We start from the raw sequence: 27,695 nt of genomic DNA, 5'->3' as shown, positions 1-27,695 counted from the left end.
CTATTTTATATTAAAATTATTGTAAATTACTTTTTAACTAAATGGAAAATTGTGGAAATACAGTGCTTTAGTTTCACTGTGGAATTTTATGGGATTCTCTGTGTGAGAACCTTTGATTAAATATCATTAGTTTTCAGGAAGTGCTGGGCCATAGCCTCATTTGTTCTAATTAGGCAGTGGAAGAGAAGACCTTTGGACATCTGGGAAAGGCCCAATGTAGTTTTTAAGGCAGCCTGTAATGCCTGCACTGCAGTTCCTGCTGTGCCTCTTGAGTGGCAGCTCTGTTCCAGGGAAACAGTCAAGGGTGGCGCAGCAACACTGGGATGATGATCAGTGGCCTCTCACATCCTAGAGAAGCAGTTGTGCTTCATTCCTACTCGTGTACAGAACCCTTGTCGCAAGTCCAGTGAATTCTAAAAGCCATACATCTGTTTCTAAATTAATTTTGTTCTTCAATATTTTCCTGTCAGTGTTTCTTATTGAAATCTTTGCGTAATATATTGGGAATCTTCACTCACTGAGGAAGTGAACTCCCTAAAAGGGGGATTTTTGAACAAGGCTCTACTCTTTTGCTTGTAATATTGATATCCACAACAGTTACTTTCCAATTGTTCAGCTCTAAACAGTTGTTATTACTGTAACAAAGTGCAGTTTCATCGACTGAGGTGGGAATGGGTAAGATAATGCTAAAAAAGAAAAAATGTACTTCTTCATGCAGTCTTTGTAATTTCCTTTACTTTCAGCATTCATTGGAATTTAAAAAAAATTCTACCGGATCATGTTTGAAAATGCTAAAAATGAGTAACAGGAAATTCACAATTTGACCCGCTTCTTAGTAGAAAATGCAGGTTATTAGGCTTTAGAAACTGGAGGGGCAAGTCCTTTAGTGATTCTTGCTTAAGTCACACATGATCTCAGTTTCTAAACACTGTTGGCATGAGTGGTGAGGCTTCAACACAAACAACAAAACTTGACTTTTAAACTTGTGTTTAAAACACAATATGAGCAAAATAGAAGAGGGAGAAAAATCAAAAAATCATGATGGGGAAAGTATTTTCCTTTTTTTTTTTTTTTTTTTTGTGCTTTCCAGCTTTCAGTAAGTGTCACAGTGAAAAGCTGAAAGAACGGGGATTCAGTAACTCTCACATATTGTGTATGTGTCCAAAGGCCAAATAAGCCAAGAGCTGATGTTGATGCACATGCTTTCTCTAGCACTGACAGCTGCTGCAGGAAGAGGGAAGCTGGAAGTGTGCAAGTTACTCCTGGGGCACGGAGCGGCCGTGACCAGAGCCAGCAGGAGAGGCGTGCCCCCGCTGCTCTGCGCCGTCCGGCAGGGCCACTGGCAGGTCTGGCACAGCACTGGGGATCCTTTGGGAGGTGGTCCCTGATTCCTCCCATCTCTAGTTTTGAAAATAATTAGGGTCAATTTTCTAACACGTGTCCGCATCTGCTTCAGAGGCATGTGCTCAGAAGCTTCACTTCCAAACCCTTTGTATCCCTTGAAATAACTTAAAAAGCACATGGCCTCACAACAGTCTTAGTTACAATATACCTGCAAAATAACGTGAGTTAAAATATTTTATTTCCAAGATCAGAGGTGATTTCAGATCTTTTATACTGCTGCTGTGCAGAGAGAGAATCTTGGATTCAGAAGCCTTCCTCTTGCTGGCCTCTCCTGTCAGGAGAAGGCCTTGAATTGCAGTCTGGGTTTGAGCTACATGGAATTCCTCAGTGGTTGCCATAACTACCACCTTAGTCCTCTTTTTTAAAAGTTCGTGATATTATGGCTGAAATCTCAATCTGCCAATTTCATAAAATCATAGAGTTGGTAAGATTGGAGAAGCCCTCCAAGACCATCAAGTCCAACTCTTCCCCAGTACTGCCAAGGCCACCAGTAACCCATGTCCTGAAGTGTTACACTCATGCAACATCCCCCTTCAGGGATGTGGCAGACGGGAATTCCACCCCTGCCTCTGTGTCAGGGCTTGACAGCAGTTTATGAGAAGAAATTCTCCTAATATCCAATCTAAACCCCCACTGGTGCAAGGAATGTATTTTCAATTTTTCAATATTTTCTGTTTCAGATTGCTAAACTTCTAGTGGAGCATGGGGCTGATGTGAATTTAAGTGACAAGCAAGGCCGGACACCACTGATGGTGGCTTCTTGTGAAGGACATCTGAGCACTGTGGAATTCCTCCTTTCTGAAGGTAGAAAATAAATAGCTGCACCAGGGATTGCAGCTGGGTGAGTTAAGCAATTTTTCCGTTTAAGCAGAGAATCTTTATAACAAAGTTCATTTTCATTTTACAGGTGCAACTGTTTCATCCCTGGACAAGGAAGGACTGACAGCTCTGAGCTGGGCATGTCTGAAAGGCCACAAGGAGGTAGTTCAGTATTTAGTAGAGAAAGGTGCAGCAACTGATCAGACAGACAAAAATGGACGAACACCCCTAGACTTGGCAGCTTTTTATGGGGATGCTGATATTGTAAGTATAACAAAACAGAAAATTCAAGAAAAAGCTGTAAAAATTTATAATCTAGAAAAAATATGGCCTACCAAAATAGGAAATTTGGGGAAGTAGCTAAGATGGTTACACTGCTCTCATCTTGACTGCAATGAAAATGTTTGCTCAGGAAAGCATTTTGTAGATGAAGGAGAAGCCCAGAATTATGCTGCAAACCCACAGAGGGCCCTTCTCAGGGTCCTGGTCGGTTGGTGCCTTTGTAGAGGAAATACCCCAAGAAGAGGTATAAGAAGAGGAAGGGCACACTCATATCTGCGTGCACTGTGGACAGATCCACAAGTTCAGCAAGGAACTAGACAGAACAGCACATGCGGCCTCTCACACTCACGTGTGTGTTTCTGCAGCTTGCATAAACAAGAGCTGTTTCAGGTGCTGCTGTGGCATGTAACTCGCTGTAGCACGTTGTCCCATTCAGCCTTTTTCTGATTTAACTTGAAATTGTTAATAAGCCCTCAGGTTCCATATTGGCTTTGGTAATTTTCAGACACCGTGTGTGTTTTTGCCTGTGACATTGGGTACTGGAGGCGGCTGGAGAATGAGGGATGTCCAGGCTCCTTCCTGTCCCTGCATTTGTTGTAGGTCATTGTCCTGGAGTGGTGCCTGCTCCCATTTCCCTGGCCAGGCTGGGACAGGGACAGTGAAGGGGTCCTTGAGCAGGCCCACGGCCATGGGCAGGACTGTTGGTGTTTCTTCCCTTACAAGATCACTGCTGGTGGCACTTGGGCAAGTAATGGTTATGGGAAAGAACTGCTGCTTCCCTCCAGCCTGCCCATGCTGCGGTGCCTTCGGTGGGTTTTAGATGGCTGTACTGTACTCTGCAGCATATGCTCAGTGTGTTTCAAAGAAGATTACATGGTACCTTAAATATTTCATTGATCTGCCTTTGCTACCAAAAGCCCTGTTACAAGGCATGTCTCATTTCTTCTCCCAGGTGCAGTATTTGGTGGAGAAAGGAGCAATGATTGAGCATGTGGACCACAGTGGCATGAGGCCGCTGGACAGAGCGATTGGCTGCCGCAATACCTCAGTTGTGGTCATGCTGCTGAGAAAGGGAGCTAAGCTAGGTTAGTGAAACTGCCCTGCACCAGGACAAACAACTGGATTCTGCTCTGCCACAGTTACTTCCGTAAAGTCGATGAAATAAAAGACCAGATTTTTGCAGGCTGTGTGGTTTGCAGATGCCCACCCGAGAGAAACAATCTCCTTTAAAGGCAGAGACTCACTTTAGAAGTGAGGAAACAAGGACTTTTATTCTGCTCCTCCTTTAATGTGTGCTGACGGTGAGGTCTGGAGGAGTTACTGTATATGGTTACTCTGCCTTAATATAGTGCCTTAAGATAAGAAAATGATGATTGTGCTATTACTGATACATAATTCTGGCACTATTAATGATTTAGATACGGAAGTTTCACTTTTAAATAACATTCTTCTGTATAAACTATGGAACTGTATTTTTGCAAAGAGTAAGCCAAAAAAAAATGTAAGTCATGTATTACCAGTAGGCGAGTACATGGTACAGTTGTGTATGTGATAATTACTGAATATTTAGTACCTTTGAATCACTATTTCATATTATTTTGATAGTAAGTGTGATCAAATACACATTCTTACTTAGGCCTGAATTTAATTGTGACTTCTACACATTCCTTCACAGGGTTGAAGTGTATCAGACCATTTAATAAATGGCTGCTGTCCAGGTGGTGGCATAGATATATTTTAAATGTACACACCCTAATTATGATGATAATAGTAATACTGGTTCCATGTAGGTGGAATATATACTGAAGCAGGACCAGGACTTCTTCTGTGGTAGACAGCAGAAACACACTTTCTTCCCTTTTGTCAAAGACCCTTAAATTTTAACTTGCAGGAAATGCAGCGTGGGCAATGGCCACCTCCAAACCTGATATTCTCCTGATTCTTCTGCAGAAACTGATGGAAGAAGGAAATACACTGTATAAAGTAGGTAGATTTTTATGTTTTTCTGGCAGCAGAACGTTGGACTTCTGCCTGAAGGTAGACTGAATGCCTTTATGCCTCCTTCAGCTATATAATCTGATATATTACTACTCTGTTTAAAACAAAACAAGATGTCAAATATAAATGTGCTTTTTGGCAACAGTATTGCAGTATTAAAAGTTTTGGAAAAATCTCTTGTTCCCTTAAATTTGCAGAAAGGCAAGATGAGGGAAGCAGCACAGCGCTATCAGTATGCATTAAGGAAGTTCCCAAGGGAAGGGTTTGGTGAGGAAATGAAAGCCTTCACTGAGCTGAAAGTTTCATTATACCTGAACTTGTCACGATGTCGCCGCAAAACAAATGTAAGCTCTTGCTGTTAGTCTGCACCTCTCTGGCATTGGAACGTGAGACATACATCCTACTGTGTTACTGGGGTTGTACGTGGACACCTGTCTGTGCTATTTTAGAATTCTTTTCACTCTGTCCTGATCTTGGGCTTTATCATGTCAATAAATGGGTGCTTTGTAAGATGAGGATGCGTAGCCATGGGGGATCTACTACAGCTGGTCCTACATCATGCATTTATTTTGGAAGAATGAACTGCTGGATCTTTGTGGTACTTTTAAAAGATGGAAGGAAAAAGCACTGCTACCAGCCTTTGTTACCAAACAGCACAAGCGGGTGCCGTAGCTGTGCCCGTGTGTGCTTTCAGCAAATGCCTGCTCTTGCTGACTGGGGCAGGAGCCTCTGCCACATGCGCTGGCGGCGCTCCTGGAGCCAGAGCACGACCCGGCGCTGGCAGCTGGCTTTGACTGTCGCTGTGTAACGAGCGTGTTTGATTCCTTTATTAGGATTTTGGTATGGCTGAAGAGTTTGCTACCAAAGCGTTGGATCTGAAGCCTAAGTGTTATGAAGCCTATTATGCCAGAGCAAGAGCCAAGAGGAACAGCAGGTACTTTTTGATTCTGTGCATCTGTCGGCAGAGATATTTTTTTAACTTTTAATAGCCATTTTTAATAGCTTGTTATTTTCTGCAAGTTATATTTCAAATTCGGAAAGAAAAAATTATTTTTAGTACAATTTGCATCTGTACTAGGTCTCTCTATCAGATAAAGCCAACCACATCCAAATAGCAATATTGAATACTCTGTAAATACTTATGAGGCAGTCTAGAAAGTAACAAATTCATTTGAAGAGGGATCATTTTAAGTGTAACAGTGAATGGATCTGTTGCTCCACATGACACAGCTGAATGTGGCCAGCAGTGTGCCACCCAACTTCAGCATTTCATTATTTATTGCCAAGTTTATGATTTATTACTGGCTGCTTTGATAGGACAAAATATGATGAATCATTAGCAGCTGAAAACAAAACCAAGGGGAGAGAGGAGGAACTATCTCTTTAGGTTGGAAGAATAACAAACTGTAGTGGTGTAGCTGAAGTACAGGAAGAGGTGCCTTTTTGATTCACCATGTCTTTTCTAAACATATCAATAAATGGTCATGAAGCGGAGTTCAGCAGGTTCCCTAGTCTGGAGGTAACTGTGAGGAGCTTGTGAGACAAAGTGTCAGTTCCTGGTATTCCCAGCAGAGAGTTCTCCTGCCTGTCTGCATGGGGTGTCAGGATACTTGAGAAAAGAGTTTAGGATTGGGTCTACACTTCTGCCCTAGTTAAGAATTTCCTGAGGTGAACTTCCAGTTCTAATTTGTGACCACCCGCAACAGGAAGCAACAAATCCTATTTCGCTGCAAGGGTGGAGGTGGATTAGTAGTAGGCAGTGCTGGGTCTCAGATTTGCCCCAGTTTTCATTCTTTACTTACTTCTTCCTGAACAGAAAACTACTTGCTGCTCTCGCTGACCTACGGGAAGCCACTCAGCTGTGCCCCAGCAATCAGGAGATAAAACGTCTCCTGGCTCGGGTGGAAGAGGAATGCAAACAGTTCCAGAGAACACAGCAACAGAAGCATCAGCCTCCACAGCTACTTGAACAAACCAACAACTCTGATAATGAGGAGGAGGGCATTGTACCAGGTGTGAATGATAATTTTAATGTTCAAGACAGGGAAGATGAGCTGCCACACCCCAATGAACCTGTTTCCCCTCCCCAAAGGCTGCAGTGTTCCTCAGCTGCTTCATTATTTAGCAGGACCCTTCAAGAAGGTGTTCAGAAAACTCAGTCTGTGTCCCCTCAAAGCAGAACAAGCAACACGTACTTGAGAGAGCCCGGCTTGATCATGCAGCCAACAAAGCAGGCACAGATTGTAAAAACTAATCAGCATCTGAGCTCCATCCAGCCTGGATCTAAACCAGGAAGCAGTCAGTGTAGCACCAAGACACAACTGTCTTTGCAGCATCTTCCCCACAGTCCTTTGCCTGTCCGGCACTCTAGAAATCAACATGTGGATGGGACAAGCACATTGTCATCTGGAAGCATTTCCACAGATCCCACTGATGAACTTCACAATGAGAAGTTTGTGTCCAGCCAGCGCTCACATCCACAGCATCATGAGGCTCTCTCTTCTTGTTCTTTTGCTAGTAAACCTAAACCCAGTGACACATCAACAGCCTCTGCTCCAATGAATATCGGTGACTCACGGCAGCAAAGTCCTGTACCCTGTGGTGGCTCTTCTGCCTCTCCATCCATTAGTGTGATTCTTGGCAGCTCATCAAGCAGCTTCACTTCAGCCAGCAGTTTGTCAGGCACTGTTAAGGGGCTGGGCCCAGATGTTCGACTGAAGGAGACCAATGCTAGTCAAGCTCAGGGTACTGAGCACCGACCTCGCAATACCCCATTCATGGGAATCATGGACAAGACTGCAAGGTTTCAGCAGCAAAACACACAGTCCGGTCGCACTTGGCACTCTCAGGCAGCAGATGGATTATCCACAAACATTGCTTCTGCTGGCGTTCAGCCCTCCAACTTGGAGCCGTTCTCAGTTAAACACTACTCAACTAAAGGATCCTCTACAGCTGCTGCCCCGGGAGATGGCAGCCAGAGCGGTGTGGAAGCTAAAGAAAGGGAGGAGCTCATGTGCCAAATCCCTCCCCGCTGTACAGACAGCAGATCACCCAGCCTTTTATACCCCGATGCTGTAGCCAAACTCCCATCCCTCAGCACCCAGGACGGCCACCTCAGTCACGTCACCACGGCTAAATCAAAGCGATCGTTCATTGAATCAAATGTATAAATACTGCTCTGTACACAGGGGACACCTGGGGTCTAAACATTGTAGCATCTGACTGCCCTACAAAAGGCTGACTGCCTGGGCATGGCTGGGTCCCAGGGAGCAGTCTTTAATGGGATACAACCACTTCCACCTGTTCTACCATCGCAGGGCAGTGACAGTAACTGGAATTACAAATTCGTGTAGAAAGACGCAATTAGATTGGCCTAGGAGCTCGAGGAGAGGAATCCTTTCCATTACATGTTACCATTAAATAAGCGTTTCCTTTCACATAGCGCTTCAGTCTTGATTTTTGGTTCTCTTGCATCTCACACACTGTACTCGTGCCTCTCAAATGCTTACATGCTGATGTCTCACAGCAGTGCTAAGGGAGATAATCTGCTGCAGAATACTCAGATCTGAACATGCATGCATTTTTTTTTCAAATCAAATCATTTTATCACTTTTCTAGTGGGATCTAATTTGGGTTGCATGATGTACATTTAGGAAGCATAAATAATTTGTGTATGAGTAAACCATAAGTAGCCATGCTTTGACATGTAAATATAACTGGTTTTAGTAAATAGAAGAAATTAAATAAAATGAGTGACATTTGCATGTGTATTGAGAGGCTTTGACCATATTGGTTATTGCACTGAAGAACACAATATTATGGCCTATTAACAATAATCGCACTTTATATAGGGTATCTAATCACCTTTGGGTGCTATCTTAAAGTAAAATGATCTATTGTTTATTTGTGAAAAGGTACAACAACTCAATGCTTAGTAAATGTTTTTATGGGAAACCCAAGAAAGGGAGAGAGTAAACATGAAAGTTTGAGGAAAAGCGTATGTGCAGTTGCATGACAGGATGAAGTTGAGAAGTTGGTTTTTTGACGAAATGAGGGTTTGTTTTTTTTTTTAACTTGGTGAGAACATTCTGAAAATGAACTGCTGCAGTGATGTTCTTATGAGTGCAATTCCGATGGAGTGCTCAGCTTTATACTCTTCCCATCATGCTTGATTACAGTGTTCTGTGTACATTGTAAACAGCTGTACCCAGCTCTACACAGCCTTTTGCAGTTTGCATCTTTACACTTTAGCTTATTTATTGTTTATTGTTTCTCTGGTATTTTGTACAAGTCCTATATTAGTCTTGTCCTGTAGTTCTATTTTTGCACAGCTACTGTACTCTTTCCGTACAAAATAAAGGTCATTAATATACCTGTGGGATGAGATGCAGTCCCTGATGGTTACAGGAGAAACTCTCTCCCAGCTTTTCCAACCGCATGTCCAGTAATGGGGAACAGAGAAAGACATACACATTTTGGTTTGTTACAGTAGAAAAAGAAATACAGACCCTATACTTTGCTATTTCTTACCTTCTGAAAGACTACTTGACAAGATGAAGACTCAAAACTCATAAATGTAGTAAAAATTTTATTTGAAAAGCTGAGTTTGAATACTTGATTCTTAAACAGAAATATCACAAAGTAGAACTACCAGGAACTTAGTTTATCTGGAAGTTTCCACCAATGAAAGTTGAACCAGCCACAGGTTAGAAGAGAAATACAGCTTTTTCTTTCCATTTGTTACTGATGCAATTAATTCCTTCAGCTGCACAAAATTTCAATTGATTTTAACAAACAACTTCAGAATTAAGTGGTTTAACTATTTTTGCTGAGTCTCTAGCCAGCGACTGATGGCCATTTTTAGTGTCCTGTTTGGTGTGAGCATAAGAGAGTGGAGAGGAAGATTTGTCATGGGACTAGATCGTCTATTGCTGATCCAGTTTTCCATTGCTTCCCTTTCGTAGGAATAGCCATCTGCAAAGAAACCATCAACAAAAGCTCATATTACAGAGGCTTGGGCACTGTGGCACTGTGCAGATGTTAGCTGTTTAAATGTAAAAGGGAAGTAAGGAAATACATCCAAACAGGAAAATTGAGATCTAGAATAAGTACACTGTATGTGAAATCTTTACTGTGGGTCTAAACAGTTCTGTCTAGTTTCATGTAGCACTCTCTGCCTGCAAAGCACCAAAATATATTATGCACAAGTTAAATAACACTTTCTTTTCAGTTTGAATGATCTACAGTGTGAAGTACAAGCTCATTACCGTCAGTTGCCTAACACAGCTAAAAAACTTGCTGCCCTTCTGACCCAGCCCTAAGCAGTGCTTGTACAGCTCACCACCTGGCCACGTTCAGGACTTTGGCTCTTAAGAGCTGGGAGCTGAACCAGCTGATCATTAAAGAACAGAAATTAGGCCAGGAATATCTGTGGTGGAATACAAACCTGGGCTCTATGCCCCTCCTATAACACAGAGCTACTCTTGTCTCCTTATTGAATAAAGCCACCATCACTCCAGCAGTTAGCAAATGTTTTTATATTTTGGCCATTTTAATTCTCAGAAGTCTGCCCTAATAGCTCACAACTGGATGAAGTTAGTCACTGTTCACAGAGGAACAAAAAAAAATTATACTGATCTTCTCATGCTTGTATGCTCCTTACCTCTCCCCCTTGAATAGCACTACAAAACACTAGTTCGTCACAAAATGTTTTAACTACATAACATCTGATGTTGCTGGCATATCACAGTTCCAAGGGCTTGCTGCATTTAATGGAGCCTCATTCTGTACAAACTTTTAAGTAAGTGCCCTGTAGTTGGTGTGCTAAGCATAGTAATGAGCCTGTTTGGGTTTTTTTTTATTATTATTTGTTTGTTTGCTTTTTGCCCCACTGAATGCACAATTCCAGTTTGCACTTACTGAGCTAATGCTGTAATTAGGCTTGTAATTATATTTACAAAGGCACATAAAGGGAGTCATTGAAAAAAGGAAGAAGCTGCTTGATACAGCATTTTTCTCCATGTCAGAGCTGTAATTCAGCAAATTAAACGTATATCACAATTCTGGTTTGTTGCAATAACTGTTTAGAATAGTTTATCGTTCTAGGCTGATGATAGCATAGGTGTGGGAACACAAAAATGGGCCTATTTTTACCCTCAAGTAGTTAGTTTTAATCCATGTCATGAAAAGACATACCTGTGGCAATAACAGGATCATTCATAAGCTCTCTTGTTATGGGACATAGGAACTCATCAGGAACAGAAACCGAGATCATTGTCATCCTCAGTTTTTCAATTTTCTGGAGAACTTTACTGCGCAGGCCCAGAGACTCTGAAAAATTATTTGTACATGAAGTGGACAGCACAGACATGTAAGGCAAAGAAGTCAGTTCTTGAAATAGTCAGCAGCTGTGTTACAGGAGACATCGCTCCATCTTACCATCCCCCAAAACCAAAAGCCTGCAGCTAGCCCTGGCTCCCGCCCCAGTCAGCTCTGCCACAGGCTCTCTCCTGCTGTGCAACAGGAACTTGGGGCAGTAACGAAAACAATCAGTAAAAACAGTGCAAGTGTAGCAGAGCCATGGAGAGCAGTGCATTCGGCTCACACAGTGCGAGCTGCAGCGCTGCCCTGCAGCCACACCTGGCACGGGACAAAGTAGTGCCCGTGGGAAGGCAGAGCTGTGCACAGGTGCTGCCAGCACCTCCAACACACTGCGCTTCCCTTCGCCTTCGCCTTTGACACAGCTGCTCATACCCAGCTCTGTTACACTACACCTGCTCTACAGCTCTGCTGTCTAGGGCTTATGTAAGGTACAACTGAAAGCTGCCTGAACCTGTGGTTTTTAAAAGAACGTTGATGTCCTCCAAACTGCAAAGACTGTGAAAAACTTCTAGAGGTCTTTAGCAAGATCTTGCATCACATTCTCAGAGCAAAGAAAACAGGTTATCAGGGAGAGAAAGGACAAGCATTTGTATGGTGGTAGACTCCTAAAATTTAGTTTAAAAGGAATTTGTGTAACAGAGAAAATGTTCATTTTAAGCAGATAGTATTTTCCTACTTTGTAAATGCTTGAGCTATGGCAAACAGAGAACAATTTTTCAAGTCAGATATATGAGGCCATAATTTCTGTACCTTTGTTGTATTTCTTTCCCCACAGAATTCAATTCTCACAGAACTTTCTAGTCAGTGTTATTTGATTAGCCTCAGCTGGCAATTGCTGCAACAAAGTTTTAGGCTACTTCAAAGCTAAGGAAAATGTTTGCATAAACTGAGGAAGCCAAGTGTCTTTCATGGATGATAATTCCTGACAGATTCCCAGCATCTCTGTTATTTCTAGACTTCCAACAAAGACAGCTGTTACACAGAGATAATATGATCCAATACAGACCAATTCCACAAACACAAAAAAACAAGCGAGCAGACTTCTTACAACGAACAAAATCAAACTGTAGTTTTTAAAAAGTTCCTTACCTCATTCAGCCTTTTGTTACACTTGATGTCACTTTGACAAACATATTAGCACCTAATTTACACCTAAATCTGGTCATCAAAATTAATAGAGAACTTCTATTTTGAAAGTTCCAGTGCAGTTCACTATCCTTAAACTTCTTTCATAATGACCACTGTGAAATCATTACTAATAACGGTGCTTCCTTGTGATTCCTTCTAAAATGTAATCACAGTTTTGCACTAAAGCAACAGGACAATGTATGAATCTGATGTATTAGAAAGTGTCTGAGCTAGGCAAGATTAGTTTGATCCTTACCGAAAGTCATAATCAAATGCACACTTAAAAATTTCACTGATCAATTCAAGGTTGCTGAACGCCTGCAATTCTAAACATGGCACTTCTGCAGACTGATAGGAGAAACTATAGACCACCCTATTTACCAAAGTGAGAGACATGAATTATAGAGAAAAACTGAAATTCGTTTTCCTCAGCTTAATAATACAAGATCAAACAAGGAAAATAGAAAAAAAAATCACATAAGAGCATTTAAGAGCATCATTAGTAGAAGTGCATTGTATGTCTCCAGGTATGAGCAAACGCACACACGAAAAGAGGAATATTGTGGACAATGTAACATGGGGTTTTTAATAGGCCTGGAAATGAAATAAAAAAGGCATTTCAGGGGTAAAAAAATTAGGTATGGAACTCCTAACATGCTTTCATGACAACATTTCAAAGTACTCTAGAGATTTCAACAGTCTTACCAATTTTTAATTCATTAGCAAGACTTTCCTTAGTGAGCTTCAGTAGTTCCTTGCCATCAATATTATTCATTTTGAAAAGCCCAACAAAGTCTGATAAATCCTGTGCACAGAGCCAGGCTGAAACGTCATCCTCTGACCAGTCCTCAACAGCCACCTTTGATTCATTTTCTACAGTATCTCCTTTGGAAATGAAAAAGAGTTAAAACGCAACAAAACAAACCAAAAAAACCACAACAAGCAACATCTTCACCCCTCCCCCACAAAAAATCATCACCACAACCCCCCAAAAAGCAACCAACAATGAAATTCTCAGTTCAAAGAAACAATGCCATTAATAGACCCTGGTTTTAAGTGTTCTTCATCAAATAAAAGAAATGCTTATTAGACATTTGTTTGGGTGGGAGGACAGTCATTTGGGTTTACCTCTTACCTATCAATTTTCAAAGTTTAGAGGAATTTAATCTCTTAGATGCCTACACTTCTGTCAAATCTGAATTGAACAACCAACCAGAAAAGTGTTAGCGGACACTGGAATCATCTTGCACCTCCTTACAAGGCACACCAAAATCCAAAATTGTTGTGCTTTGAACAAAGACAATACGTACCTTTGTTCCACAAATTTTAGGTGCTGCTGTAGTTTGTGCCATTAATTATCCTATATTAATGACACTAATGTAATTTGTAGAATTAGTTTTTCACCTATAATGACTGGTAAGGTGCATTTCTAATTGACAATTATGCTTGCAATTAGTGTATTTTAAATTTGTCACTAGTTATAGGTGTCCAAGAAGTCTTTCAGCACTCTGGCAAAAATACTCATCTCTTACATGCTGTTCAGAAAAACATATAGCAAATTAATAAAGATACGTCTAGTATATTTTTCTTCACAAAATAACAAAAAGAGAATACCTCTTCTAAGCATATGCACACAATCCTAACGTTACACATTAAGTGCAGGTAAGAAAGTGGGATTTTTGCATCATTAGATGGTGTTTTAATTTAAAGAACAGATTACAAATACTTCACACACTGACCTGCACATTTTTTCTTAAGGTCAAGCTGCCATATGTGCACAGTTTTATCCATTGAGCCTGTGGCAAGTAAGGGACTGTGTGGTGCAAAAGCACAAGTGGTAACATATCTACGAATTAAAAAAAAAAGTCTGAAAATTCACGAGAAAAGGATTTCTTTTATTTATGAAAAAGAATAATGATGCTGATTTCTTACCTCGTATGCTGAGACAAAGTATGAAGGGTATTGCCAGTACTCTGTAAAAGAGTTTTTGTGATTTTAAATCTTAAAGAATAAAAAAAAATATTTCTTCACTTGTATGCTTCCTTTTAAAAAGGGAATATTGCTTCTTGAAAGGTGATAGAAGCTACATTCAGGGAAGTTAGATTTCAAACTCAATCACCTACAACCTTGACAAAGCTGATCAGCAGCAGAGTTCGAAATGCAGCTTGAATTCCCTACTTGAAGCCCCTGTTTGATTTTCTGGAGCACTGTTCCCCAGCACAGCATGGAACATGCAGGGGGGACAGTGCCAGAGACACTGACTGAATTAAATCCATATTGGTTGGTTGTGTAGATAAAGATATTTCTTTGACAAATCTTGTGTTAGAAATGACCAAAAGAGTCATTGTGGGGGTCAACCCATCATCTTTCAATTGGACCAATAATTAACCACGCCCCCGCACCTATCTGGCCTATGCTCTATTTGGCCACTAAATACTACTAAGAAACTAAATCCACAAATGTTGGCAGTTTTACCTAATTATTGAAGGATTTTTCCCTCCTATGAAAAATAGCATTTCTTTGACAGGTACAGACAGGTTGGAAAGATGATCAGCAAAGTTATTCTGAATCACTAATTAATCAGTCAGCACTCCAGTATTTTGAGCTGTCCAGCATGATCAAAGTGCCCTAATACAGGCTGAAATCTCTCTTCCTCCCACAAAGGTTTGTTGTCCCCACTTTAGCCCACAGAATCACAGGACGGTTGGGGACCTCTGGAGATTCATATAGTCCAACCCCCTGCTAAAGCAGCATCACCTAGAGCAGGTGTCCAGGCAGGTTTTGAGTACCTCCAAAGGAGAAGTTATTGTCCCATTTGATAAAAACCTAAGGCCACAAAAGCTGATGAACAATATTAAGAAATACTTAGGCTGTGGCTTCCTTCATCTTTCAATTTTCTGAGGCTCCCAGGCCCTAGAGGACATCTTACACAACCGTCTAAACTTATAACTACTAAAATAACTGGGCCAAAAACTGTGCAGGTATAATATTAGTGATTTTTGTGAAAAACTTTAATGTTAATTTAAAAACCATATCATGTTTATGATATGTGCAGAGTATGTGCAGAGCAAGCTGAAGAAGTTTAAAATTTGTTCATCCTTCATTTTCAGCAAAATTATTATTTTTAATACTATAAAGTACAAAAAGTATATATACCACTTACAGGTGAATTACAAAGTATATAACATTATTATAGAAAACAGTTAAATAATATGTTTTAAAGACACTGTATTTAATATAACATTTTTCTTGAATTCTTTGTTACGCTTCTATTTTATGTGCACATTACATATAACTAACTACAGAATTTCCACAATCACCATTCCTGGTTTTATGTCAAAAGGTACAGTCCTCCTTGCTTTGGAAGCTAAGCTAAAGTTAGGATCAAAAAAATCCTTCTGCTTCAATATGAATCTTGTAATACCTGTAAGTATGGAATTAATTGAGTAACACCCTACTGCAGAGAAATCAACTGACAAATCCCCACAATGAAAATAAAAAGTGAGAGACTGATCAACTCTTAGGAGATATTTTTCCTTAGACTCCCTCCCCTCCTACCCCCAAATGCACAGTAAATATTTTGGCTTAGTATCATCTGTATTCTTTAGTATTTTTTCACTGATAAAGACGCTGAAGAAGCAGTGCTCATATTTAAAGACACCCCAACAAATGGTTCTGTATTATACTATACTTACAGTTTCATAGATTATGACACACTTGTCCACAGACCTTAAAATGAAACAAACTGACATTATAATTATGCAGAGAAGGAAAAGGAAACTGTTTCATTAACCTTTTCCACAACCGGAGATTTCAAACTCAATCACCTACAAGAGGATTGTAAAGACACTTCAACAACTCTAGAGGTCACAGAACTGTTCCTTAATTATTGATAATAAATATTTAGAAATCTTCAACTCTTTTGAACTTTCTGTTTTACAATATTGAAGCATGAACCTGGACAGCCAGACATTTCAACAAGGTGCTGCTTACCCTGAGACTATCATCTGTCCATCACACGAAAATGCACAAGCCAGAACTGGGGCAGAGTGCCCATTCAGTGTGCATTTATATTTTAACTGAACACCTAAAAATACAAAAAGTAAAGTATTACATATGGCCATATTTAACAAGGTATAACACAAGCTGCTTTAAGAAGCCCAAAGCTCTGTGATGTATTGCTTACAAAAAAGGGGATTAAAAAAAAAATCACAGATCTCTTCCTCTTCTACTATCTCCAACTTACGCACTTTGTAGTCTTAGCATGTCTCACGAGGTTTTAGATAATTAAATGTGTATCTGGACACACAATATTAATCCTTAATACTTTTATATAAAAGAGATTACAAAAAAGTACCCACTGAAGATATTGTTGGCAATTTACCTAGTCTCTACATTGCAGTTTTTGGAGGAGCCAACATTCTTTTCTCCAGCTCTTATTCAAGGCCCAGGATATACAGAAACATGTAAACAAACATGTGCCTGGCCAGGCAGATTAAGAAGTTTTAACCTATCAGATACCTGCTGAAAGGCCACAGTAGAATTTTTTTAAAAAATAATTACTTTCAATACTTGTTGATAAATAAATGGTCAAATAAAATCTACATGGTGCAGCATCACAAAGTGCTGAATCCCTTAGCTGTTCTCCAGCTAATAATTAAAAGAAAACTTTCAACTTGCACACAGTTTGGCTGTGAATCCATTAGTATAAATTTGATTTTTGATTTAAATTCACTAAAGACCTAAGACATATTCAAAAAATATTTCTATACAAACCTATGAAATCTGCAGACAAAATAAGCCAGAGTTTGATCAGATTATCTTGTCCACAGGAAGCCATCTGGAAGTATTTGAATCCATTTTCACTATCTGATAAAATTAAAAAATATAAATGGGAATCAGAAACACTGAAAATAACAGCAGATCAGTAAACTACATCAGCATAAGAATCATTGCAGTTCTAAAACAGTTTGGATGTAAGAAATAGATTTCGTTATACTCCTTCCTGAATAAGTAGATAAAGACCAGGGCTGTGCTCATGTTTTAAGTTTTCTTGATGGGAAATGTTTGCTTCCTCTGATTTTACCACTGGAGTCTTTTAATCTAAATTATATGGTTATATCCTTTTTTTTCTACAGTTCCATAATTCTCAAAATTAACCACATACACCTGTACAAAATTTGAATGTATCTGAAAGGGAATTTTCATACTTTTACACATTAAACTTTTCATTTTTATAAACTGGCATGACTGCAGTCCAGCCAAATACTTAGTAAATACTGCATTAAGTGTGAAATGCAACAATAATAGTTTTATAGCTTTCCCCCCTTGATTCAATGGCTATGAACATTTCTGAATTATCATGTCCCACGAGTGGACTGTTAGATGCATAAGAAAGTGGTTGGGTGGTTGCAACCTGAGGGTAGTGGTCAATGGCTCAGAATCCCAATGGACCAGTGGTGTTCCTCAGGGTTCTGTATTGGGACCAGTGCTATTTAATATCTTCATTAAGATATTTAATAGGGAGCAAGAGCACCCTCAGTGAATTTGCAGGTGACACCAAGCGGAGTAGTGAAGGTGACACACCAGAAAGACAAGGATCTGGGAGGATCCCAGAGGGACCTGGACAAGCTCGAGCGCTGGCCCATGGGAACCTCAAGTGCTGGTGCAGCAGTTGGACTACGGCAATCCTGGTAACAATCCAGGCTGGGGGGTGAGTAGGTGGAGAGCACCCTGCCAAGAAGGACCTGGGGGTGCTGGTGGGTGAGAGGCCGTGAACATTGCACCCTTTGTCAGGTTTAGTTCTAGCTTCACCTTGGCCTTCCTCACCCCCTCCCTACAAAATCGTAATTCATCTCTATACTTCTCCCAGGTTACAGGTCTTTGTTCCCACTGCCTGTGCATTTGCTTGCCTTTTACTTTGACCAGCAATTCCTGACTCAGCCGTGCCAGTCTCTCGCCCTCCTTGCCCAGTAGCTGGCTCCCAGGGACCACTGACTCTTGCATCCAGTAGAAGCCTTTCCTGAAGATCTGCCAACCCTTGCTCCGTTCCCCTGTCCTTGAGGACAGTCACCCAGGGGATCCCACTAACAACATCCCTGAAGAGCTGAAAGTCTGCCTTCCTAAAGTTCAGGAGCCTGCCCCTATTCCTTACCTGACCTATAATCCTTAAGATGGCAAACTCCACCAGACTCCACCACAACTGCTCTAGATCCCATGAGCTCCTACGCAACTGTGACAGAATCCAAAGGCAGAAGAACCACCTGTTACAGCCTAAAGCACAAGGAACCTATCAGACACTCCAGATCAAAACTCGCTCTGAATTAAGTAGGTAAAGAGAGTCTCAATTTAAAATTATCTCTAATTGTACTGGATAAGCACTACTTGTATGCATTCCATTATGTTTTAAATCTGCCAAAAATCTCTGGATGTTCAACCACTGACGATTAAACAGCAACACACAAAAGGAAATATGTTGACTTTCAATAATATATGGATTAAAAAATCAAGAATTATCATAAATCAGACAGAACCAATCCACAGTGTAGGAAATACCTGCTTGATTGCCTGTTTCACTTTATCTTGGCAGAAGGCTGTAATTTTTAAACCAAGAGAATAATCTGAATATGAAATGGAGTGGTGGAAATTCCACTCTGATCTGTTTCACCTGCAACACAGTTTTGCCCTTAGATGCAACTCTTAGTTCACAATGGAGTTTTTTGTGTAGTATTTTCACCAAGAAAGATCCTACACCTTGCAGTGGAAACACATTTGTTTGATTTGGTACTGTCAATCACTAATTCTCCGTTCTGAAGCGTATGTTCACATCCTTCTTCCTCAGCTTCCTCCTGTTTCTGTCCTGCTTTCTTCCTCATTGCTTCCCTCCTGTTTTCTTCCTGCTCTGCACCTCTCCTTAGACAGGGTGGTACACAGACAGCAGTACTTACTGCTGGGTTTAGCACTTGAAGATGCGAGTGGCTGCTCAGTTAGGACTTTTGGGGCCTTTGAAAGGGCAGTTTGTGTATTCTGAATTCAAAAGCCTAAATATGTTGATGAAGATCACTGTGTGTCTCAACAGCAGACCTGGAAAGTATACACACAAGGTTGTTAAGTCAAATTGCTGCATTACTTCCTAAAGCTGACAATGAGGCTTCTTCCCAATTTCCTAACCTCCATTAGAAGCAAATGACTATGTGGTCAAATGTTAAAACAGCTCTAAGATTTTTGAACATCCTAGTGGAATGCGGGAGATTCTGGCATCATTACTCCCCCAAATTCCTCTAAATGAGAAAGGTGCAGGAAAGTAGCCCTTTTGTTCATATTCCACAGATCCAGCATTTAGCTTAAGCTCTCTGCATTGTTTTAATCCAGTCCTGCTCCTTGGGAAGCAAAGTATGAAAGAGTCAAGAGGGAATGGTAATCAAGCACTGCATTTTCTAAAACTCTCGTCGGGGTAATTAGCTACTCAAAGTTATCACCTTGTTTGTTAACCTAGTACATTCCTTGCCAACAACCTGACCAGAACCTTTACTTAAGAATATCCAGAATATTCCAAAGCACCATCTTTTCACAAGGTCCTTTGTATTTTGAGCACCAATGGCAAAAAGAATATGAAAACAAGAGCTAGGAAGAAATAGAGTATCTCTTTTTTAAGATGTTCCTCCCCTGATGAGTTGAAAAACTAACCAGATACTGGATGTGAAGAAATATCACAGCAGGTAACGCCAAGATCATGTGCTTTTTCATTATACAGGCATCTCATTTTATCATCCCAAATAGTTAAATCACCACTTGATGATCCAGTGACAAAGAAATTTCCATTGGGAGAAAATGCACAAGCCATCAAAGAACCACCTTTAACTTTCCCAGATCTGAAAAGCAAGAGTACACAGGATTTGAATTTACAGTAGGTAAAATTCTACAAAGTGACCTCTTCAAATGCCGTCTGATGCAATAAGCCAAGCTCTTCTAAGGTTTGCACTTTGGAACTAGCTAACCGAGGAAAGAGAAACTCAGACCAACTACGAAAAGAGAGCAAAATGAGCTCTGCAGCAGGGACCAGACGTGCTCTTTGACAGCAGGAGGAAAAACATGAGATAGAAGCCCAAGGCAATAATTTTAACTGAGTGATAAAATAATTTTCAAACTAAAGACAATTTGCATGGATTTAACACTTAAAAGACACAATGCACTGTTAAAATTCTACAGCAGGACACATTTTAAAAGTCAAAGATAAATACACAACTATCATTAACACAGATTTACATGTACACAAACAAGGGCAAAAAAGACTGACAATTCTTCTGGTTTTAGAGACAAAAGAGAACACCCACTAGCCCATATGATAAGCTGTAGCTGAGTAGAATACTTTGTGATTTATGATGTGGGATTAATTTTGAACAACTTGTACACAAGAGAAAGCAAGGTGGAAAAGAAATTCTGTATTTTAACTAAGTCAACCAAAGCACTTTGTAAAACTGATCTTCAAGGAAAAATTCTAGCAGATATGGAAGTGGGGTCAACCTGACATCCTTTACATTATCTGATAACCTAAAGCTAATAGAAAGAGTCTTACTCCTTTAAACGGACACCAAGTCCAGCCAAGCATGCACAGCTGAATCTTTAAGTGCAAAGAGAAACTCACAGCCATGAGAAACAGTCACATGGCAAGAAATGTCAGTGCTATTTACTCTGTCATCATACTTTGTAGAACAGTTGCTAATTCTCTTTTACTGACAGAAATTTTATTTACTACCACAGGTGTCAAACTTAATGTCACAGAAGACAAGTCAATAAATTTTCCTCAGCGTCACAATAATCAGACCCATGACCTTCTAAAAAGCATTCTCTCCCTTAATTCTTTTATTAAGAATACTACCAAATCCACTAGCGTTCTTCCCATATTTATATGTACAGTCCTTTTTCTTTAGTGCATCTTTTGCAACTTTCCTTCTTTCACACAAAATGTTGCAGATTCTGCTCTGAAAGCAACAGTAAAATAAATAGCATTGTGCATGCATTTAAAACTTGCAGGCCAAATACCAGTTTTGTAACTTAACTACTGAACAGGAAAGAGACCACTTAGAAATACACATAAGTCAACTTGCGTTCTTGTTCACATCCACCATAGAAACTGTTTAAATAGCCATCTTACTTCACAATTTGAACAGTCAATTACAACAGCTGAGTAGATAAAGAGCAAATATTACGTAATTTTATTATTATTACCATCTATATATTTAGTCAAGTGACAAAACAGTGTAGTAAAATGTCTTCTCATTTTCAGCATCAACATAATCAACTGTTTCAAAAGAAATAGAGGACCACAGATTGACATTAGATAGTTAACTAACCTCCTCTGACATAATTTTTAGAGTACCTTGATGATTTCAATGTGATATTGATTTCATCTTTTAAAAACAAGACATGCATTTTTCTATCTGCAACTACAAATGACAATAAAAAAAATTCATCAGATGAAAATACATACACATCTCAAAATAGATATAAGGTTAAGTTGACTACTGCTGGCCTGTTAACACTCTGAAATGAACTTTTAATAGTTGAAGAGGACAGGATAGAAATGTTCAAGTATTTTCTTATTTCTCTACAATGAAAAGACTAAAGCAGAATAATTTCTGCTTGTAATTACAATATAGTTTCTACATAGTCATTATACATCCTCCATTCAACTAGAAGAAAATTAGGATGTGTAAAACATGCATCACTACATGTATTAAGAGCATATAATTGTAAGAAATGTTTTCATAATTCTGGGTTTTTCCCTTCAGCAACAAGCACTCTGAATTAAAAAAAAAAAAAACAAAACAAAACCATAATCTCTTCACTACTAATATCTCAAAACAGATAAACCCTCAGATTTCAGAATACTAACAACCGAATTTCCCAATTTTTCTTAAAGATAGAACTAGGAAAAAATAGGTTATCAGTAACTCTTTACTATCTGAAAAGAAAACTACCATTTCAGTGTTTCTTTTTGTATTACAAAAAACATGGTGGCAAAAATCTGTAAGAATTCTGTCTGTGGACAAATTTCCAGATTTACACGATTTCAAGTAACTGTAATCCGTAATTTTGAAAAACCGTACAGGTCCCACATACATCAGTGCTGTGGAAGGCAAAGAGGCCACAAAAGGAGGGATTTGCTTGACAGGGGACCACCAACATCAAACAATTCTGTCTTTCAGAAACAGATGCTCCCTCAATCCTGAGTGAAACATCAGTTCACTCAAATTCTTAACTGCTTTTCTAACTTTAGAGGGCAATTTAGTTGTGTAATAGGGCCCTAAAACCTAAATAATGTCTTGCCCAAGTACAGATTACAACAACTGGCCTGAAAAATTCACTGAAAGACACAGATGTGGAGGAGGACTCTGAAGATAGCTCTAAGGCTCACGTGTTTAACTCTGCAACACCAATAAATATGCTCATCTGCTTTGTTTTCAAATGTTTCTTGGAAACCTATGTGAAACGTTGACTGTCAAGCTTAACTTATTTAGCACCAATACTTCTTTTTGTCACTTTATGTTTTAAAATGTACAGCTTCAGGACAGCTCCATAGTTTCCAAATTCTGCTGGATTACCGGCAACCTTCCAAGACCTTCCTGAACTCCAAACTCCCAGTAATCAAACATTTAATTTATACTACTATGTGTAACACAATATAAAGCACACGGTACAGTCAGGCTCCACTAACTGTATATTAGGTATCACAGTTCGTTGACCCACTGTTTAGAAACCAGACGCATACAGCCTACAATGCAGCCTGGCCTTATGTTAAATCAATGAAATTAACCTTTAAAAAAAATCAGGATTTAGATGCAAAATAGCTTTGTAAAAATTAAAGCCTCTTGAGTTCACGTTGTGTAACTTAAAAAACCAAGAAGCTACTTAGCACTTCTCCCTCACTTACTGATAAATCTTTCGGTCATCTAAATCCTATCCCCCTTTTCTTTGTGATATCCATCAGTGGTGTAAGTTTGTTATATACAAGTACAGCATACTACTTTAACTATATTCACCTCAAAACGAAGTATTTGTCAAAAAATATTTGGCACTCACCGGTACAGTTTCAAGGACCGCACGTTCCAAAGAACCACGCTGCCATCCGCTGCCCCTGCCAGCAGATAGGTGGGCTCAGGAGAGAAGCGGCAGACCCTGACGGGGCTGGCCCCGGGCTGCTCCAGCACGGCCAGCCTGCGGCCGTCGCGGCTGTCCCACAGCGCCGTGGTGCCGTCCGTGGAGCACGAGGCCAGCACGTGGCCTGACGGCGAGAAGCAGCAGCAGTGCACGGCGTACGCGTGACCTTCCAAAGGCGAGTACGGGAGCTCAGTGAAGTTGCTCAAAGAATAAACACGAATTGTTTTGTCCAAGGAACAAGTAGCCAAGCATGATGATGAGAAGGCACAGCAGTTGACATCATCGCTGTGATCGGCTAAAGTGTGAACTAATGTTGCCATTTCAAAAAGAGAGAAATCTGAAAAAAAAGTTTAACGGTTAAGACTTATCGTCCTATTTCATAAATGAAGCATACTACCTCAGCAAGACCAATTCCGAAGGAAAAAAAGAAAGAAAAACTCATTTGCAAAGGCAAGTTTTTCACCTAGTATTGTTTAATCACAGAATCATAAAATCGCAGACTAGTCTGCATTTGAAGGGACCTTAAAGCTCATCCAGTTTCACCCCCTGCCATGGGCAGGGACACCTTCCACTGTCCTGGCTTGCTCCAGGCCCCATCCAGCCTGGCCTTGAATGCTTCCATGGATGGGGCAATCACAGCTTCTCTGGGCACCCTGTGCCAAGGCTTCATCACCCTCACAGCAAGAATTTCTTCCTAATCGCTAATCTAAACCTACTCTCAGTTTAAATCCATCCCCCTTTCTAACACTGCATGCGCTTGTAAAGACCCTCCAGCCTTTTTGCAGTGTGTGATTGGAGCACTTTCCAGTGAAAGCCAAGACAAAAAAGTCATTGTGTACCTCAGCCTTCCCCATGTCTCGGCTAACTAGGTCTCCTGTTTCCTTACAGAGAGGGCCCACATTTTTCCTAAACTTCCTTTTATCACCAACATACCTACAGAAGCTTTTCTTGTTGCCCTGACATCCCTATCTGGATCTAACTCCATCAGGACTTTAGCTTTCCCAACATAATCCCTGACTGCTCAAATGATCTCTCTGTATTCCTCCCAGGCTACCTGTCCTTGCTTGTATCCTCTTCATCTTTCTTTGAATATGTCCAAGAGCTCCCTTCTGCTTACTTTCACAGATAGCAACAGTAGTGATAGCAAAACATCAGCACAACACCACATACTTGTGTTGCCAATCCAAGGTTTGACTAGACTGACTAAAACATTTAAGTAAAAATGTGAATATTAACTGGGTGATCAGAATTGGAACCTCTCCAGAAATTGCATTTGCTGCTACACAGAACAACAAAAGACAATGTGAACTTCACACGCATTTTCCCAGGACTTAAAACTGCTGGCACCAGTTTAAATTGTATCAGACAAGTGATTTACGCTGCTGAATTCTGGAAAATCCCCTAAAGAGGTACATTCCAACTGGTTACTCCCCATGCTGCAGATCACAGACAAGTTTCCTGAGAATAAAGCACAGAGCCAAAATGAAGTGCCTACAGCTCTTATAAACTATTTATAATAAAACCCCCTATTTATATTGAGTTAACTTAAGTAATAGTCTGCTGTTTTAGATCACAGAATGTGTAGGTTGGAAGAGACCTTCAAGATCATAGAGTCCAACCCATGCTCTAACAGCTCAACTAGATCAGGGCATCCAGCGCCACATCCAGTCTGTTTTTAAACACGTCCAGGGATGGTGACTCCACCACCTCCCCAGGCAGACCGTTCCAGTACTTTATCACTCTTCCCGTGAAAAACTTTTTCTTAATATCCAACCTATATTTCCCTTGACACAGCTTGAGACTCTGTCCTCTTGTTCTGACCGTTGCTGCCTGATTAAAAAGACCAACCCCCAGCTGTCTACAGCCACCTTTCAGGAAGTTGTAGAGAGTGATAAGGTCACTTCTGAGTCTCCTTTTCTCCAGGCTAAACAACCCCAACTCCCTCAGTCATTCTTCATATGGCTTGTGTTCAAAGTCCTTCATCAGCCTTGTTGCCCTCCTCTGGACACGCTCAAGCATCTCAACATCCTTCCTAAACTGAGGGGCCCAGAACTGGACACAATACTCAAGATATGGCCTGACCAGCACCGAGTACAGGGGAAAATAGATAAGTGCTTCATTCTGAATAATAATTTCAGTGCCGAGGCATCTGCAAACTCACGCATTTGCGAAGCATGTATCCACTCACACTTTTTCTTTTTTTACAGAGAAACATACACAGACACACACACATTTGAATGGACATGGACATGCAAGTATGTATAAATGTATGCACACATGCAGAGGTATGTACACAGAGATATAAAGGCAAAATACTTGTTCTCTTCAGTGTATGGCACACCGATTTAGTTAAAGACCGGATCATTGAGTATTACCTATTTTAGCTGCAAGATGCTGCTTTACTACTATTCTCTTTAAAACCATTAAACAGAAAGAGTAGTACCAATAACAAGGCTGCAGAAAGAAAATAAACATACTTTCATCAACAATGAGAAACCAAACAGTCAGACAAAGCTTGACATCTGGAAAGATGAGCTGAAAAAGGCACCTTGATCTCACTGTCAGGAGACTTTCAGGAGCTCACTGCAGGAAAACCTAAGAACAAGAGGTTTCAGTATCAATAAATCGACTGAGGGAGAGACGAGCAGCGGGAGCATTCATCACGAGAGATGTTCAGCGCCACAGCACCGTCTCCTCTGGCAATTACGTATGTTTTCTCATAATCCACAAACCAGCAGCACTTGCCCACAAAAAGAGCTATAGCAATTCTCGACACGGCTGCCAGCCCCTTCCCTATTGCTCTTTCCCGCAGCCTAGCCCCACCGAACCCATCGCGCCGGCGCCGCGGCCGGGACGCGCCCGGAAGGTCGGCGGAGTCATCCCGACCTCCAGTGGCAGGTGTTGAGTAAACAACATGCTGCCCCGGCTGCGCGGGGACCCCGCGGCCGCCACGCACGGCCAGCCGGCCGTGAGGGGATCCCGCCCGCACCTCCCGCGCTCCGACGGCGGCGCCTCCTGCCTCGGCCACTCCGCACGGTCCAGGCAGCTGCGCACACACTGTGCTCCCCCGGCCTCCCGCCATGGTGCGGCCCGGGCCGACCCACTCTGCGCCGGCCGCGGGGGGAGCCGGCCTTGCGTTTCCCGCTCTCACCGCCGCCACCGGTCCTGGCCCTGAGGCAGCGCGGATCGTGTGACGTTGAGCCCTCCGCGCCCTCAGCTCCGGCCTGGAGCCGCACAACAACCGCCGGTGCTATGGCTGCCTTGGCACGAGACCTGCGCGGGTGCGGGCGGTGCCAGCTCCCGTGGGATGTCCCAGCCACTGCCGGGCGCCAGCCGTGTCCGAACGGGCAGCGCTGAGATCCACACGGACACCGCCTCACCCCGGCCTCCGCCCGCCAGAGGCGCGGCCCTCGAGCAGGGCAAAGGGGACTTCTAACAAAGAGTGCTCTCCCAGCCCAGCAGCCGTCAGGTAATTTACACCATCGTCCTCTCCTCCTCCGCATACACGCTCAGCAACTGATGCATTACAAATGGTTTAGCCGGCACCTACATGTTTTGAGGAATAGAAAGTCACCTCTTCGGAGTCACTGTGCCCGGGAAGCATTCCCGAAATGATCGGCCTTCCGTGTTCAGTCTGTACCGTCTCACGCTCTGTTTTATAGCATGCTATTTGATTGCACACTCTGTGATCCATGGCTGAAACCTGCCCTTTCATTGTTCTGAATCCTAGGTGACAGCCACTATTAAAAAGAAGGCTTTTATACCTTCTTTTAAAGACCTGTATTTTGATTTTCAGCTGCTTTTTTATAATCCAATTTTTTTCAAAGAGATGATAGCCAAAAGAGAACCCACACTCAACCAAAACACTCTTCACTGAGCACCATTAAAGTACTTATAAAATAGTAAGTCTGAAAGTTTCGGAATAAATCCTCTAAACTAAAACTGGCACATTTTGTTCAAAAAGGATGAGAGCACACTGGAAAACTTTTCCTCTTAAGAAAACATACAAACATCAACAAGAAAGAAAAGCAGCAAAGCGGAAATGTTACAAACATTTTTCTAGTGGTTAAATCCCTGCTCTTTTCTGTGGAGATATGAGGCTATATGCATGACTCAAGCTTGCCATTCAAATATAGTATTTCCTGTAAATTTAATTTTCCTGCAAGAGTAATGAAGACACTGGCTGTTAACAAGGAAAGCAATGCACTGGCCATGTCAAGTTAGAGAGGGATGATGCTTTGTCTCACTGTCATCACTATAGTAGCTGTTGCCACCTTCCCAGCTGTTCAGCTGAACTGGGATACAAGCTGAAAGAATGCAACTTGTATTACAGATATTGTATGTAGTGTAGCCGGGAATCTGTCTGACATTTCAAAACTAACAGTTCTAGTATTACAGACAAAGCATTCATTAAGCAGTATAGAATCTGGAAAAAAAAAAAAAAAAATCATTGAAGAACTAGATTTCTCAATTTCTCAATTATCTAAGCATACATAACACCTTCTTACAAGCTTACCATCATA

At 41.0% G+C, this 27,695-nt stretch overlaps 2 protein-coding genes across 18 annotated transcripts in view; one reads left to right on the top strand and one right to left on the bottom strand.

Annotated features, from left to right (window-relative positions):
• TANC1 (tetratricopeptide repeat, ankyrin repeat and coiled-coil containing 1) overlaps window positions 1-8,875 on the top strand; it is a 60,143-nt gene extending 51,268 nt beyond the window's left edge. For all 11 annotated transcript variants that reach the window (XM_040068972.1, XM_040068975.1, XM_040068979.1 and 8 more), the window contains 8 exons: window positions 1,213-1,346; window positions 2,085-2,208; window positions 2,312-2,487; window positions 3,458-3,590; window positions 4,397-4,488; window positions 4,701-4,847; window positions 5,337-5,437; window positions 6,320-8,875. In XM_040068972.1, the coding sequence (XP_039924906.1) occupies window positions 1,213-1,346; window positions 2,085-2,208; window positions 2,312-2,487; window positions 3,458-3,590; window positions 4,397-4,488; window positions 4,701-4,847; window positions 5,337-5,437; window positions 6,320-7,673 (2,261 nt within the window). In that variant the 3' untranslated portion in view covers window positions 7,674-8,875. The remainder of the gene's footprint in view (window positions 1-1,212; window positions 1,347-2,084; window positions 2,209-2,311; window positions 2,488-3,457; window positions 3,591-4,396; window positions 4,489-4,700; window positions 4,848-5,336; window positions 5,438-6,319) is intronic.
• Window positions 8,876-9,078: 203 nt separating this feature from the next.
• WDSUB1 (WD repeat, sterile alpha motif and U-box domain containing 1) lies at window positions 9,079-26,419 on the bottom strand. 7 transcript variants are annotated; one of them, XM_040068982.1, is made up of 12 exons: window positions 26,324-26,419; window positions 25,650-25,767; window positions 23,095-23,509; window positions 19,699-19,883; window positions 16,789-16,881; window positions 16,006-16,099; window positions 15,708-15,741; window positions 13,945-13,985; window positions 13,752-13,858; window positions 12,718-12,897; window positions 10,699-10,833; window positions 9,079-9,477 (listed from the first exon to the last, which is right to left on the bottom strand). In XM_040068982.1, exons 3-12 carry the CDS (start codon window positions 23,490-23,492, stop codon window positions 9,323-9,325), a joined length of 1,422 nt encoding a protein of 473 aa, XP_039924916.1. In that variant the 5' UTR covers window positions 23,493-23,509; window positions 25,650-25,767; window positions 26,324-26,419; the 3' UTR covers window positions 9,079-9,322. The 7 variants fall into 7 exon arrangements, with proteins under 7 accessions (XP_039924916.1, XP_039924917.1, XP_039924918.1 ...); XM_040068983.1 differs by lacking the exon at window positions 26,324-26,419 and adding an exon at window positions 26,162-26,221; XM_040068984.1 differs by lacking the exon at window positions 26,324-26,419 and adding an exon at window positions 26,162-26,215 and having other exon boundaries at window positions 25,721-25,767.
• Window positions 26,420-27,695: the final 1,276 nt, after the last annotated feature.

The sequence above is a fragment of the Hirundo rustica genome, chromosome 7 (assembly GCF_015227805.2).
Source record: "Hirundo rustica isolate bHirRus1 chromosome 7, bHirRus1.pri.v3, whole genome shotgun sequence".
NCBI lineage: Eukaryota > Metazoa > Chordata > Aves > Passeriformes > Hirundinidae > Hirundo > Hirundo rustica.
Note: the sequence above shows the minus strand (reverse complement) of the source record. Positions and strands in the feature narration are given on the sequence as shown.

Bases quoted from the DNA above. Each gene is read 5' to 3' on its own strand.
- WDSUB1 (XM_040068982.1), bottom strand. From the start codon at position 23,492: ATGGCAACATTAGTTCACACTTTAGCCGATCACAGCGATGATGTCAAC. The intron at 15,742-16,005 runs GTAAGCAGCACC...TTTCATTTTAAG, and splicing joins GGACAGATGATAGTCTCAGG to GTCTGTGGACAAGTGTGTCA. The intron at 10,834-12,717 runs GTAAGACTGTTG...ATAATTTTTCAG, and splicing joins TGCTAATGAATTAAAAATTG to AGTCTCTGGGCCTGCGCAGT.